This window comes from Coenobita brevimanus, chromosome 8 (assembly GCF_032717465.1).
Source record: "Coenobita brevimanus isolate Jiangsu-jjx chromosome 8, ASM3271746v2, whole genome shotgun sequence".
Classification (NCBI taxonomy): Eukaryota; Metazoa; Arthropoda; class Malacostraca; order Decapoda; family Coenobitidae; genus Coenobita; species Coenobita brevimanus.
Window position 1 is genome coordinate 10,994,907 of NC_136961.1, and position 17,692 is coordinate 11,012,598.

The following is a 17,692-nucleotide window of genomic DNA, read 5'->3' on the forward strand; positions in this document are numbered from 1 at the left end:
CACAATAGCTATGCCCAATATGTCCAACATGCTCAAAACCTATCACTTCGAGCCGACAGACAAAGGGTTCAGTTCAGTGCAATTCCTGTAAGAACTGGACCTATTACACCTGTACAATACTTGCATCCAGAAAACATTACACAAACACCTGGACCTGCTCATTTTGCTCCTTCCCCCCACCCACTAACCCCCCCACCAACCCCAATCCTACTTCCTCCACGCCTCCTCAGCCTAACCCACCGATCCTTCCTACATCATCCAATCCCCCAGCCCCTTCCATTCCACCCCAGTCTAATCCACCCCAACCCTTACCTCCATCACAACCTTCTCCTTCCCCTTCCCTTCCACTCACACCCCCATCTCCACCTCGTGCTGCAGCAGCCAACACACATCGCACACACAACATAAACATCCTTCAAATAAACATAGATGGAATAATCACCAAAAAACAAGAACTCACACAATTCATCAAACAACAAAACAAACCCAGTGCCATCTTACAAGAAACAAAACCATGCAGTACACAAAAAACACCTACATTTCACAATTTCACCACCATAAGACAAGACCGGGCCGACGGCGGTGGCGGAGGACTCATCACCCTGGTACACAGATCCATCAACTTTTCGGATGCCAGTGCACACACAAAGTCACTTCTCCCCCCACATGACAACACGACAGAAGTAAAATCAATTAAAATACTCCCTGGTAACAAATCACACATAACAATCGCCAATACATACATTCCCCCCCCCCAATCTTCCCCCATAGTACCACACATTTACTCTCCACAAATTCATCACATCACTAACATACCCAACATCATCCGGGGTGGTGATTTCAATGCCAAGACGTCGGGCTGGCATCCCAACAACCCTGACACAGACAGAGGGCTGGTACTACAATCCCAAACAGATAATCTTTTCATACATAATAATCTCCATCAACATACCCATATTCCATACCAAGCCCTCTTCCTCCCATCATCCTCAGACATCACCTTTTGCTCCCCAAACCTCGCCCCCACAACATCGTGGAGAGTGGTCAAAACTCTTGGTTCTGACCACCTCCCAATCATCACTACCATCACCAGAATCACCCCAGCTGGCCACAGACACACATACATTAATTATAAGAAAGCAAAGTGGGAGGCCTTCACAACTGAAACAGAACAACACTTTGAAACATTAAACAGTACTTCCATCACAAACATCAACACAGCTGTGCACACTTTCGATGCAATTATTCAAAACGGAGAGAAAAGACACATCCCTAGAGGCAACAGAAAGAGGCACAACCTCAACTTCACACCAGAAATTCAAGGCCTCATTAGTCATCGGGACACACTACGACACTCCCCAACACCCCATACACAAGACACCGTACAACATATACAAGAACTCAACATTCAGATAAACAATGAAATATCAGAACAGCAAACACTAAACTGGAATAATTATCTCCGAACGCTTGATCACAAAACAAACACCAGCAAACTCTGCAAAACACTAAAGAGCATCACACTCTCCAGTAGCAACACTACACAATCTCACGCTGCCATCACAATAACAGACACCATACCATCAAACAACAACAAGCAAACACTCTTATCAATCACTTTTCACATGTCAGTCACCTAAACCACCACCACCACGACCGACGTGTCACCCGACGTACGAAACAGTTCCCCACAGACCCAGACTTCACACCTTTCACTTTCAACCAGGCGAAGCACATCATTAACAGCCTGAAGCACTCATCTGCCTGTGGACCAGATAACATAAGGAACATAAACCTTAAACACCATGGACCACAAGGCATACAAGCACTCACCAGTATATTAAACTACAGCATCTCACACAACATAATACCCAACATCTGGAAACATGGCATTATCTTCACAACCAAAACCCAACAAAGACTCCACGTTACCTTCCTTACACCACCCCATCACACTCCTCTGCACGCTCTCCAAAGTCACTGAACGATTGGTACTACAACAAGATACACCTTGCACCCCCCTAGCCCCGTCGCAACTTAGATTTAGGCCACTACACTCAAAAAACACTCTTCATATAGACCTTACACAGAGAGGTTTTGATGGCATGAATTCAGCTAGGTCACCAAACAGAACACTCCTAGTCACAGTAGACGTTAACAAATCTTTTGATGCCATCCCCCGCCACAACCTCACAAACAAAATACTTAACACAAACATGCACAATAACACAAAAAGATGGCTGGCAAACTACTTAGCATGAAGATGTGCACATGTAACATTTGCCGGTCAGTCATTGAACATCAGAAACTTCACAAATGGTGTCCTCCAAGGATCTGTTTTGTCCTCTACACTCTTTAACCCATACATGCACGACATGCCCACATCCCACACACCACAGATACACATAGCTTCCTGTGCAAACGACATAACACTTACATGTACACACCAAAATGCAAACACAGCTGCACACATCCTTCAACCTTACCTCAACACACTACACGAATGGTTCACCACAAACAGGCTCAAAATAACCCTAGCCAAATCTAAAGTAACCCTTCTCACAAACTGGACAGCAGAACAGAGTCACATGCCACACCTCACCATAAACAGCACTCCCCTACCACACACACACACACACACACACACACACACACACACACACAAAATCCTTGGTGTAACATACAATACATAAATGTCATTTGAACAACACATCACAAATATTGAAAATAAAATAACACCAAGACTCAGTGCCTTGAGGTCACTTGCCCATACAACATTTGGACACAACAAAGAAACCACCACCACAGTATACAAACAATATACACGTTCAATGGTGAATTATGCAAGCCCTGCTTGGGCTTCTAACCTTACTAAAACACGCTACAACACTCTACAGACTATACAGAACAAGGCCCTAAAGATAATCACAGACTGCACCGCTAATACACCCACAGACCACCTACACCAAGAAACCAAAGTCCTCAAAGTCAAGGATCATCTAGACATAAGAGGAGCCCAAATTCTCGCCGCAGCCTCCACAAACCCATACCATCCACTACAATACTTGGCAGCACATCCACACACACCAGGGAACATCAAAACAACACGCAGCACACGATACCATACACGAATACTGTCATCTCTCCCCCCTCGCCCGCCTCAGACCAGCTTCCAGAAGCATATCCATATTCAAATCACTCGCCGCTCCATTCAGTCACTTAAAGACAACACACAGCTGCATGCACGGCCTCCCGATGTCCACCCTTCTGAATTCTATCTCCCTCGTGAGGACAGGGTTCTCCTGGCCAGGCTGAGATGTGGGCATCATCCAGCCCTTTTAAGTTATCAGAAGAGGCTGGATGACTCCGTCACTGATGCCTGTACAGGATGCAACACAGCACCCCATACTATTAAGCACATTATGGATGACTGCATTGCACACAATCACCTATGCCAACATCACAACATACACTTCTTGAGAAGAGCTCCGTGGGAAATCCCGGTCTCGGCCGTGGCCTTCCTTAGGGACTCGGGGTTGTTCGGCCAGACTAACCAGGGAATAACTACTACTACTACTACAGTTATGCCCTCCACGTCGGTAGTAAAATCTACGTCTTCCTTGTCAAAGTGTTCACTTCTCCGCTGCCAGGGGACTTTCCAATGTTGAACAAAAATGATTGGAGGAAAAAAGATTAAAGCAAAAAATACATTTGGGCTCATTGTAAAAAAGACAAAAAAGTAAAAACAAAAAGGAAGAAGAATCATAAGAAGCCACTCAGAGAGTGCAACACCCGCACCAAATGTTTGGTCTAACACACGAACATTTATCTTTGTCTTGTGACCTTGGCTGTACCCTCAAGATTTCCACCGGGTTTGGTCGAAATTGCATGATATCTGTTCAAGTTGACTTGGCCATGTGCCAAGTTTCCCAATGCAGTGCGCCTACCCTTTGGCCGACTCTCAACATTTCTCCGTGACTGGTTAAAGATGAATCAAATCTGCATCAATTATAGTTCGGGCGCGCGCGCACGCACGCACGCACGCACGCACGCACGCGCGCACACACACACACACACACACACACACACACACACACACACACACACACACACACACACACACACACACACACACACACACACACAGTTCTTCCAGCAAACGCTGGTGGAACAAAGGAGACAAAAAGTAAAAGGAAAGTGATCTATTTACAGTAAAGGACATCTGCAGTGACTTGCTTTCCTCTGACCTCGTGCTTGCATCTCTGCCTTTTATTATGCACGTGTAATCCAGTTATTCGGGCAAGGCCTGCATTCACAAACATACATAAACCTTAAATAAGGCGTGTTCTTTTAAGGTGAATAACTCTCAAGCTCCTGTGACTCACCCTCAAGCGAATAAAACCACATGACGCTAGCTGGAAGGGACGAGTATAGGCAAGGCTCTTAGGGACTACACACGCTGCCCCTATGCTCTGCATATTACAAAGTGCCTTCTTATCCTAATTGCTCTCTGTCTGTCTGTCTGTCTGTCTGTCTGTCTCTGTCTCTGTCTCTGTCTCTGTCTCTGTCTCTCTCTCTCTCTCTTTGAATATAACATTTCACTCTCATCGAATTATATTTATTCAGTCCCTCTCACACTGTCATTTAGTTTCATTCAATTACCTGCCTTCACTTGTTTTCTCACACTCGCTCACAGTATACTCACTGTCTCAGCTTTACTCAATCACAGTCCTGCACTCAGCGTCAGAATGACACGCTCTGCTGAACCCTCTTGGTGGTGGGCGAATGATTATAGAGGTTGTCTGTTGTCTTAAATGACACAAGCTGGAATCCTGGGATGGGGAAGGCAACAGTACGTTTAACTGAACTTCTTTAAAATAGACTTTACTGATCTTCCACAATACTCATCAACATGTCATAAAAACATCCAACTTTTACTAGTATATCAGTCCTGATTTAGACAGTCCTAGCATGTCATCTTTGTGGACGTTGGGTATTGTTGTTATCAGAGTGACAACATGTGAAGATATATGGCATGTAGAAGAATTGCTGAGCTAGTGAACGGGTTTTTAAGCCTATGTCCTGAACTGGACTTATTAAAAAAAAAAATAAATAAAGACAAATCACATTTACCATCACACTCATATACTACCATTCACTCACAGTTTATCTCTCTTATATTTGCCCGTCATTCATACTTTAGCCTTATTTTTACTTGATAAGCAAGTCCCCATAAGTGTTAACTATAACAATAAATTGGTTTAGAGATGCGGCCTGCAGTCCTGATGGACCAAGGTTCGAATCCCGGCTGGGGCAGAGAACAGTTTAAGGATTTGAATTTCATAAAAGGCAGACTTTCCTGATCTACCAGATGACCCGCCGACATGTCGTAAAAATACCCCCGCTAATACCAATACACCAGTCCTGTATGAGACAGCCCTAGCATGTATTCAGTATGGACGGTGGGTATTAGCGCCGAAGTGGTGACATGTGGAGGTGTAGGAGGACTACTGGGCCTTGGGATAGGCTACTGCCCCTGAGATATAGGCCCTGAAGCCTCTGCCCAGAGTCGGACACATAAAAAAAAATAAAAAAAGAAAGTTATGAAGTGTTTGGTAGGTGTATAGTGAAAACAATCATACATGCCGTCAGTCACATACATTAAACTTAACAGACATTACAAATTGTCCCAGGCTAGAGTGTTGGTGTTATTATCTAAATGCTACATTTCAGATAAAGACACTTCTCCTCTGACTGATCATTAACGTATGAGACTTATGTGAGCAAATTAAGTTATTTTGCAGACTGTCATTGGATAGTTTTGTTCAGCAGAGGGAAATTCCAGCAGCTGAAAGGGTGAAAACTAACTCTGTTAACCCTCTGTACTCCAAGAAGTTTCCTCAGCTTTATATAATTGGCGGAATTTAGCCAAAATAAGATGCCGAAGTGCATCCATGGCAGTGAAAGATAAACTTCCTTGTGAAGGGAGACATATCATTGTACGACGGACCTATTGATGGATGATTCCGAGATGAATCTCGAAAAGAGATGAAATGCTGTCCAGAAGGTCTACTTTGTAGAGAAAGATTGTAGCCTACTGGGCAGTCCAGTGTATGATCCAAAGACGAAACAGGGCAGGGAGATTTAAGGTGTGCTGATTTCCTACCTGTTCTAATCCTGCAGTGAAATTCTACTGCCAGATTCTGATTTTCCTGAACAATGAACTGGCAAATCTATAGCAGTTTCAGCTCCCTTTCATCTAGAGGGAGGGACCTTTACTAGCTGTTTCAGTGGAAGAGGAGGAAATACTTGATTACCTGTAGGCAATAATGGGTGTCCAGGGACTGGTAAGGAATTACGATGGGGGTGCTACCATAAAGTGGGTGGAAACAGTAGTGCTAACTTACCAAACCCTCTCTCTGCCTTTCTCCCTTCTCTCTCAGTGACTCGTGCAGTTACATGGTTGAGGACGCCTCAACAGGCCGCCTGGAGGAGCAGCGGTGCACACGGTGGGATTTTGACACCTCCGTATTCACATCCACGGTCACTTCAGAGGTCAGCATCAACCCATATTTACACTGACCACCAATAACTTCATTTCTTCAACATAAGAACGTCTTTTCTTTTCTTTTTGCCACAATTAGAAGATTGCATTTAATTCTTATAACGCCTCTCCCATTGAAGGGGATAGAAACAATCTCTTTCAATCTCCTGCATCATCAGAAGCTTCCCCAGAGCTGAATAAATGTATCCAGCAGGACGATGATTGAAAAAAAAAATGTATTTTGAAATAAAGGAGTTAAGAATCGATAATTATAACCCATCCCATTAACCTCCTCAGCATGCATATTATGCATGCCATTAACATGTTTCATTTCGTGTCATGTCATTTCCTATATAAAAGACTTAGCATCCACGCATGGATGCGTCGGCCTTGGTCACCTAATGGCGACTCTCCATGCTGCTCGATCTCTAGCAGCCTCCATATTCAATCATGAATCCCTGAGGTCGCTCTCAATGATCTTGTCCCAGGTCTTTTTTTTTTTTGTATGCCTCTTGCAACCCTATCCTCAGCGTTCATACCTTTCTTTCTTTGAACCCACATGTCGTTCCCTATCCACTCCACATGCCCAGTCCATCTCAATCTAAACCTTTTCAACACAACACTAATACAGTATATTCAAAACTTATCATGCCTTTCAACTCTTCATTTGCAATCCTACCCCACCCAGGTCATCCAGGATGCATAACATATCAGTCTAATTACTTTCACCTCTGTACGTTTGTGCCTAGGAATATCCTCTTCCTTTACTATCCAGGACTCATTCTCGCACAGCATTACACTCCTGACACACGATGCATACAAGGACCCCTTAATTCGGAGGGAAGCCCCTCCCAGTGTCGGGAGATGCAACAGCTCTCTGAATTTCTTCCAACCACTCCTCGCCCTCGTCACAGAGCTAACTCCAGCCCCACCTCCAGCACATAACATGTTCTCCAAACAACAAAGCTCTTCCACACACTCAAAGATTCTCCAGTAAAGTCAGTCATGTCAAACCACTCAGTTTCTGAATGCTCTCCCGTACAAACTGCACATACGAAATCAGCCTTGTTTCACAGTCTACTGATAATAACGCTACATCTCTTTTGCACCCATTCATCACAAGCACTGCACAAGATGAGATATTTCCTCCACCACTGTAGCAAACTGCGTATAGCTACACTCCCCCTTTTTTGACAGTACCGCCACCAGCACCAGATATCATTTTTTTTTTTTTTTTTTCCTGCGTTTACTCTCAAACTCTTGTACCCTACTCCATCGCCCCATTTAATAAATCTTTCCTCTACTTCCCTCTCGCTTTTCGTGATCAACACAAAAGCTATTAGATTTTTTTTTTATATGCGAGGAAGAAGGAACCAAAGGCTAGGCCCGCAAAACTTTCCTTCCAAAGAGAGAGAGAGAGAGAGAGAGAGAGAAAGAGAAATTCAATATCCATTCATTTCGAGATGCCTGGACACACTGCGTTTGAAAGACTAGAGATCATAGGAAGTAGGAAATACAGACAGAGGGAGACAGTTCCAGAGTAAACCTGTTGCATAAATGAAGGACTGGGAGTAACGGTTAACTCTTGCATTAGAGAGTTGGATAGAAAAGGGATGAGAGTTTGTTGCTAGACGGGTGCTACGCGCCAGTCATAGAGGTGGAGGGATGCAAGCAGACAGTTCAGAGGAGCAGTGACCATTGAAGTAGCGATAGAAAAAAGATAAAGAGGCAGCAGTGGGGCGAAGAGACAGAAGCTGAAGGGAGCTAGTAAGAGGAGGAGAGTTAGTTGATGGGACGAATAGCCTTTGACTCCACCCTATTGAGAAGAGCTGTATGTGGGGAGACTCCACACATATGACAGTTGTACTCCAAATAGGGACAAATAAAACACCTCCCATTGGAGTCCAGCTGTCAAGTCACGTGAGAGAGATTCAAGCAACACGACAAACAATAAGACGCTTCAAACTGACCCCTGATGCATCCCAAGATTTACGGAAAACTCACCACTCAAACCTCTGTTCTCTCTAACCTGGGTGCGAGCATCCTCTTACATTGCCATAATCATTCTAACCAGCGACTCCTCGATCTCAAGCATTCTTCGCCACCTCACTAGGATCTGTGTCAAATGCCTTCTCTAAATCACAAAAACAAAGGACAGCTCTCTCTTCTTTCCCGTGTATTTTTCTGAAGCCGTCTGACACAAAATATTGCATCAGTGGTCCCTTCGCCTGGCATAAATCAAAACTGCATCTCATGAGTATTCACTCTCTCCCATGAAGTACCTTCTAGGGTTGTCTCAACTACCTTCATAATCTGAGTCAAAAGTTTTATGCGTCTATTATATCATCTTTCCAGAGCATTGTCCTTCGCCTTTTGCACATTTATAGTAACGCTCGTCAGTCAGTCATGGGGAACAACACACTCAAATATAATCGAATCAAGTCAGTAATTAAATCCTCTCATATATCTCCTGAGGTCTTCAGTATCTCGGTAGTAACACCGACACATCCAACGCCTTCCTCAATTGCATGCTGCCGATTGCCATGCTCATGGTATGATTATCAATCAAAGGCCATGGACCAAAATCTGGATCATATGGCTCCAAATCTTCCCTGTTCCAGTCAGACTCCTCATTCAGCACCCGGTTGTAATGCTCCCTCCAAGCATCCTTCGAATCTTTACTGTCCACCACAACCCCTCTTTCATCCTTCTTCACACATTGCTCATCTATAATAAGAATGGATAATTATAATTCTTCCTATTAACATACTGAAAACTGACCATTGCTTTCCTTAACCCCTGAGAACGGAGAGTCATGCTTCCCATTAGTTATTTCATTGCCAACAGATAATTTTAAGGATTTTCCATACCTTCATCACGAAGTCTAGGCTCAGGACACATGAAAGTACACACATCCTCCAACATAATCAAAGTCAAAACTATGTCAGGCAATGTTTAATAATATCACAAACACCACATACAATGAGTGACAAAAGCTGTGCATCTTGATCAGGTCGACAGTTCTGTTATAAATCTCTGACAAATGCAGATGATATGGGAATGCAAAAAATACTAAACAATGAAACTATATAACAATTAAGAAATAACAGTTATGAAAATAACAACTATAAAGTAAAAGAACAGTGAAAACGTCTAACACTACTTATAAATGTATACAGAGTAAAAACAACAAAACAAAGGTTCCACATGCAAATTAATATACAGCTGTTTTTTGCCGACTCTTGCAAACTTCATGAATGCTGAACTAGAATTAATTATAAGCTAGTAATCCATAACAAAATTTAACGAATACTTGAGGACAGTAAAATGCTATTCCACACAAGAGAAGAAAGGAGAGCTAACAAATTAATAAACATATAACATTACCAGAAGGATATGCTAGAGTAAACGTATTTTCTCCTCCAGTGTCCATCTAGTTACACTTAGTAGCATGGTGCAGAGTCCAACACAAGCAGTACTTTTTCTGTAGAACCTGGTGGAGATCCTTAACCTTTTCTGCTAAATTGATGGTCAAGCTTGTTCAGTCTGAAGAGTCAGTTTGAGTAGTACCCCAAAAGATTCAGTCCTAGCTCATAACTAAAGCTAATCATATTTCATAAAACTATGACTTAGTGTCTAAGCTGTGTAAGTGGTTCAGTTCCGTGAGGTAAAGACAGACTAACTAACCTAGGGGTATGTCAATTCCCCCTCACGCTGGTCACGCCACTCTTACACACTGGCTCTTACTGATGTATACACAGCAAAGAAACAGCAGCAATAACCTTCATTACGATGTGTTTGTGTGCATGCCAACAGTTCCAGCTGGTGTGTGACAGACGGTTCATGCGTGCCACCTACCAGAGCATGTACATGTTTGGCATGGTGCCGGGTTCATTCTTCAATGGATTTCTCGCAGACAAGTAAGTACATCTCTGAAATGACTGTTTTACTCACACTCGTATGCGGTAGTTTGTTCATCTTAACTTTGTGGAGATATTCATCCTTTTGTAACTTATTTCACAAAGTTGAGTGGGAAATATGAAATTGTAGATCTCCTACCTTCCCATAGCATTTTTTCACTGCTTGCATCACATTAGATTTTTAATCTCTTGCTGAAGTTTTTGGTTAAGATAGTAAGATGGAAATGTTTATATTAGTTATAATGGGCTGAATAGGATAATAAACTACTCAGACATAAACTCTGTTTAATAAAAAATGTCAGTTGTTCATAATACCAGAGAACTTCTTCTGTACTTGGTGTTTGGTTATGTGTGGCAGGTTTGGGAGGTGGGCGGTGCTGGCAGTATCTACAGTGATCTACGTAGTGGTGGCTCTGGGGTCGGCTTGGCTGCCCTCCCTGCCCTGGATACTGGTGGCACGCTTTGTGCTTGGCATGATGCACCCAACATCTCTCCTGACAGGATACATTCTAGGTAACTTTGGGGTGTCAGAAACGTTAGTAGGAATTTAAGCTACAGTATTTTTTCTGCTCTCTTGAGGGGAAAGTGTGAAGAGGGAATGAAGAAAGTTATTTCTTCTAAATAGAGAAACACAACCAAAGACTCAGAGCTTGCAGAAGGGCCAACTTCAGCTCAATGTTTGTGACTGTCAGCATCCATATACTAGACTATTACTTAGGAATGTGCAAAAGAAATAACTTAGAAAGAGGTGTGATATCCCTTAAGTCAGTAACAGTACATCCCAGTGACTCTCCAGGATCATTATCACAGCAAACCATGACCGGGTTGGTCATACTAACGAGGTATAGGAGGTTAATAAGAACTATAGTCAATTCATACAAGTATATGATGAATAAATGAATTTCCAAATGTCATTTTGGATCAAAGAGACGTGGCCCATAATGGACGAAGAGCAGATTAAATTTTGATATAGATCAGAGAAGAGGAACATATACACAAAGAAGGTGAGGAGTAAATTAAGAAATTAATCCGCTTTTCTTAACCCTTCATAGGTCAGTCTGAAAAAAAAAAAGTGAAAAATTCATTCTAGGGTAATTGATCTCCAGGCACGTCGTAACTAAAGGGAATGAATATTACAATAATTTTCATTTCTGACTTGAACCGTGCCGTATGACAAATCTGTACAAGATACCGCGGCCATGGGAACTTCCAGGCAGTGTTCGCATGTTGACAAATCGTTTTCTTTTCCCGTCAACCGCCTCTGTTCCTGACCGTTTACAAAATATTATTGACAAACATGGTAGCTGGACACGGGACTAATCAGTTTTGTAAAAGGTTAAATCATATGGAATAAATTTTGTTGCAATGTAATGTACCCATTTGACTACACTATTTGACTACACTTTCCTATATAGCCTCACTAGCTTCACTAAAATAAATCTACTGTAAATAACAACATAATGGTACTTTTTCTAGCCAATGTTTGAATTACTGTTGACAACACCTGAATTTATAAAATATAAATTTTATTATATATGTTTTTATCTATCTATCTACTGTATATATACAGTATATATATATATATATATATATATATATATATATATATATATATATATATATATATATATATATATATATATATATATATATATATATGCAACGCAAATGTGAACTTTTTGAAAATCTGTAATATTTATGCAAAAGTATAACCAAATACATGGGTTCATATAATATGAAACCAACGAAACTATGAATTCCCCATCGAAAATTCGAAAGTTCTTTATAATGAAAAGTTCTCTCTGTAACAAATCGTATGCTGTGATTTAATTGTTTCAAAGATGTTACCATATCATTCCTTCATCACCCACTATTCTGTTCATGAGGGAAAGATGAGTTGGGTTATCACACATCCAGGCTTTACACCTGACATTATTTTACTCCCATCTAATCAATATTGATCTGTGTCCTTATCCTTTAATCCTACATTTGCGTTTAAGAAATAGAGCGGTTGTATGGTGGTCGAAAATCATTATAATGGCAAAGAAAGTGAACAGAGTGAAAATGAGAATAGTCTTCCTGACACACTGGCCAGATGTGGAAGAGTAAACTTAGTGTGGTGGGAGGTTCGAGGATAGTGGGAGAGGGGGTATAAGGAGGACCAACCTACTTCCAGCTTTGTATTGTAGTACAGTAGAGGCTAAATTGGCATCATATTCTGTAGACGGGGTAGTGAGAGGGGTTTGTATGCCACGCATCACACCAGATCGAGCCTTGTATTATAATGACGAACAAAAGGCTATGTGTAATACGTTAATTGTATGGTGGCATTCTTACACACACACACACACACACACACACACACACACACACACACACACACACACACACACACACACACACACACACACATACACATACACACACACACAGATATGGCATATAACATTAAGTAGGTCATGAAAATGAAACTAATTATGATTAATAACCATGCAGTGCAGTAGTAGCAGAAATCATGGTTGGGAGTAGGGGTAACAGAGGAGTGGGGACCGGGCAGGGGTTGAGGTAGGACATCGCTATGGCTGGGCTGGACATTGGGAAAACAAGGTGTATGAAACTTGGGGGGATAGCTGATAGAGTGAGAATAAAAATAAATGTAGTTAAGTGGGGACGGTGGTAAATAAAAATTATCGCTAAGCTGTCTCCACACCAAACAAAACCTAAGTATGTAAGGCAGTTAGACATTTATAAAGGGGTAGAACAGACATATATATTGTAGATGTGTATATATTTTTAGTATAAAGAAAGAGCTGATATATGGATATGTTTGGTGTGAATAAGGGATAAAGCAGGTAAAGATGGAAGGAAACCGCGATCAAAAGAAACGGAAAGATAGAAGGTAAGAGTGAAAAGATGGGAAGGAAAGATGGAAGGTGAGAGTGAGGACGGGGAGGGAAAGATGGAAAATGAAAGCAATCCGAAGGGAGAAAGATGGAATGTGAGAGTGAGGGAGAGGGAAGAAATGATGGGAGGTGAATGTGCGGAGGGAAGCAAAAATGGAAGGTGAGAGTGAGAGAGACGAAAGTAAATTTGGAAGGTGGGAGTGCATAGAGGGGGTGGAAGGATGGACGGTGAGAGTTAGGTGGAGAGAAGCAGAGATGGAAGGTGAGGGTGAAGTGGGCAGGAAAAATAGGTGAGAGTGAGGCAGAGGAATGGTGAGATGGAAGGTGAGGGTGAGGTGGGGGGAACTAAAGATGACGCAGTAGGAGGAAGAAAAGATAGATATACGGAAGGTTAGAATACGGTCTAACATTAACCGTTTCCCTGATACTAGCGTCTGTTAGCATATCATTGTGGCTAACACCATACAATTTTATTCAACTTAAGGGAAAAGCTAAAAGTCAAAGGATTAAGTAGAAATGCGAAGTTGTCTGTGTATGGCAGCTGAATATAATGTTGGTCAGGACTCTCATGCCAGACGTGTGGTGATTTACAGGAATTAACTCGAAACTCAGTTCATTACTACTAAAATGTAATGTAATATTCATTACAATAATTCGTCGCAACTCGAATATTCTTTCTTGTCTTTGACAATAAGTTAATGAGTAAAGTACTGGGATGTCGCATTCATGACAGTACTCGATCCATTTATCTCTATGCATCGCAGAGTATTTCAACACAGTTGAGGGTTGTCAGCTACGTGGATATTAGGCTTCCTCACCTTGTTTCCTACATCACTGCTTGATAATTTATATATGATGAAAATTTAATGTCTATGCATTGAACCACTATTCCTCTTACTTTGTATACTTATTTAAGCTTATTTTTGTTTATCCAAGGCACTAAATATTTTCTAGCATTCTTTAATTGGAAACTTTTCACCTTGGTTTCCAATCGACCAATCAGCAGCCACGACACGTTATCAGCCCTTCATTCATGGAATTCTACTACTACTCTCTAGTAAACAAACGTGATGGGGTTTCCACATGTCGCTAGAAGTGTTCAGGGAATCTTGTTGTCAACTGTACTTAAAGTGAGCATACAGAATAGAACTAGAAGTAATAGTTTCAAACTAGAAAAATTACGTTTCAGTAAGGAAATAGGTAGAAATTGGTTTGGTAATAGAGTAGTAGACGAATGGAATAAGCTACCTAGTAAAGTAGTTGCTGCCTGTTCCATTGAGAGTTTCAGGCATAGGCTAGATTAGCATATGACAAATATGGGGTGGGTATAAAAATAATTAAAAAAAAAATCTCGTAACCAATACTAATTCATACTTTTTCCTCTTCAGGTTACTCTGTAATAGTCTCTATTCTCCTTTCACAGTTCTCTTCACAGTTTTTCTATACTGCGTGGTAATCTTTCTGACTTTTTCCTCCCGGCTTCGGCTGGAGGGTTTGGAGGGCAAGGGAGAGCCTTCTTCTTTGCCTTCCTTATCTCATTCTAGTAGTTCAGTTACTCTTCTAGGAGCCGTCTAGCATGGGCCAACCGGCCTACTGAAGTTATCCTCTCTTCTTATGTTCCTATGTTCTTAACCCCAGATAGGTAATCTTGATTATGTTACTATATTAGGTAACGTGGGGTCTGACGGACCCCACGGAAAAAAAAAAAAAAAATACTTCCGTTCGAGATATTTCAAAATGCTTCAATACACTAATAATTCAACCCCTTATCTTTAAATTGGGCCAGAAAAAATAAAGTTTAATTGAAAAAATATATATTTTTTTAAAGTTTATACAAAAATGATTAAATTTTAGGAATACAAATTTTAACATTAAATCTTGCAAAATTGAAAAGTAATATCATGATTCCTTGGGTGGTCTGCAGTAGACCGATGTTGAGACCTTCTGTATACAAAAGGAGAAAGACAGCAAATTAAAATAAAAAAATTACAAGAGGGCTCAACTAGGTTACATTATTGGTAATCTGGGGTCTAACATACCCCAATGGCTCTATAGAGCAAAATCAGAGCCAGGTACAGCTATGACCCCATCATCCCCATGAAGAGCATCACTAGGCAGGAAGGTAATGAGACGGACAGATCTGTAGACCTTATGCTCATATTTTAAAAATTAAATTTCGGGGACTGGGGTTTCTGAGACCCCACATTACCTATCCAGGGTTAAGGCACTCCAACTGGACTGAGCCTGTACAGATTTACATCCAAGGGATGGTTGGGGTTTATTGCTCACATAATGCCACTTAGCGTTGAGTTAGGCTGGTCACTCTCATCTTAAATGTCAGGACCAATTTGCCTACCACCGGGCTCGTACAATCCTTGTGGAACAACGCAGGATTAGATGATGATATATGTATATATATATATATATATTATCAGCCGTTTGAGTATCCACTGCAGGACCGGCCTATCCCCACCGAAGTCGGGACGATACAGCCAATGTATCTCTACCAAGTGGCTTAGGCTGTCTGGTAGAGATTCTATGTAGGATGAGAAGTACTTGTAAGTGTAATTGTAGTGTTGGAGTGGCTTTGGATGTGTGTGTAGTCTGTGAACCAATTGTAATCGGCCAGTGCAAGCTGACTGGGTGAAAGCATACTTTATAGTAAGCAACACTGGTTCAACCACAGCATCCCTTGTGTCCGCCAATGCAATACGTGGCCGGGTGAACACTCACAAAGTTTATCACCCTGGCGGGGCGCGAACCCTGCCTCACCAGTGTACGAAACGCACACTCTACCACTGTACCACAGAGGCTATATATATATATATATATATATATATATATATATATATATCCCATTGGAGCCCAGTGTCCAGAGTACTGGACAGAACTGGGAATTTTCAAATCTTAATAAAGTAGGGAACCCCCAAGTAGGGACATATGAGCTTCGCGACTACGATCCGACAGGCTGACGGCGGTACGTTTAGTATCCTCCCCGTGCAATGCCTCGCCCAGCAACTCTGGAATCCAATGGGTTAAATATATATATATATATATGTATATATATATATATATATATATATATATATATATATATATATATATATATATATATATATATATATTATGTGAGGAAGAAGGAACCAAAGGCAACGAGCCCGCAAAACTGTTCCTTCCAGGAGAAAAACAAAATACAAGAGAGTGCCAAATTCAACATCCATTCATTTCGAGATACCTGGACACACTGCGTTTGAAAGACTGGAGATCACAGGAAGCGGGAAATACAGACAGAGGGAGACAGTTCCAGAGTTGACTTGTTGCATAAATGAAGGACTGGGAGTAACGGTTAATTCTTGCATTAGAGAGTTGGACAGAAAAGGAATGAGAGTTTGCTGCTAGACGGGTGCTACGCGCCCATCGTAGAGGTGGAGGAATCCATGCAGGCAGTTCAGAGTAACAGTGACCATTGAAGTAGTGATAGAAAAGAGATAAAGATGCAACAGTCCGTCGAAGAGACAGAGGTTGAAGGGAGTCAGTAAGAGGAGGAGAGATAATGGGACGAAAAGCCTTTGACTCCTACCTATTGAGAAGAGCTGTATGTGGGGAACCTCCCCACACATGAGAGTTGTACTCCACGCAGGGGCTGATAAAACCCCTGTATAGAGTCAACACCTATGCAGGGGTAAACAAGGAATGGAGTCAGCTTAGAACACCCAATCTCTTGGAAGCAGATTTTACAAGAGTTGTAATATGATCTTTGCAAGATAAGTCCCGAGTAAATGAAACCCCAAGCATGTTCAACGATGATGCAGGATTAAGCTGAATATTATTAAACATTAGTGGGTATACCTGTGGAAGATTTTGTCGAGTTGATAGGTGCAAAAACTGAGTCTTTGATGCATTAAAAACATCCAGATTATTTTTACCCCAGGCAGAGATGCGAGCCAAGTCAGACATTAGGTATGAATCATCCTCATCCCTTGTTTGTTGAAGTAATTGCAGAGATGGACGTTGTGAATATCGAATGGAAAGGTGAAGGGTGAAGTCATCAGCATATGAGTGGTTAGGGTTATATGTACAGCTTAGAAGGTCATTGATGAATAAAAGGAAGAGAGTTGGTGATAGGACAGAGCCCTGAGGAACACCACTGTTAACAGATCTAGGAGAAGAACGATGGCCGTCTACAACAGCGGCTATAGAATGACCAGAAAGGAAGCTAGAGATGAAGGCACAGATAGAAGGATAGAAACCGTAAGAGGGCAGTTTGGAAATTAAAGAGTTATGCCAGACTCGATCGAAAGCCTTTGAAATGTCAAGTGCAATGG

At 41.6% G+C, this 17,692-nt stretch overlaps 1 protein-coding gene across 1 annotated transcript in view; it reads left to right on the plus strand.

Moving 5' to 3' along the window:
* LOC145406512 (organic cation transporter protein-like) overlaps positions 1 to 17,692 on the plus strand; it is a 169,247-nt gene that overhangs the window by 86,620 nt on the left and 64,935 nt on the right. The window contains exons 4-6 of the mRNA XM_080277640.1: positions 6,444 to 6,555; positions 10,361 to 10,464; positions 10,823 to 10,977. Of these exons, the coding sequence (XP_080133766.1) occupies positions 6,444 to 6,555; positions 10,361 to 10,464; positions 10,823 to 10,977 (371 nt within the window). The remainder of the gene's footprint in view (positions 1 to 6,443; positions 6,556 to 10,360; positions 10,465 to 10,822; positions 10,978 to 17,692) is intronic.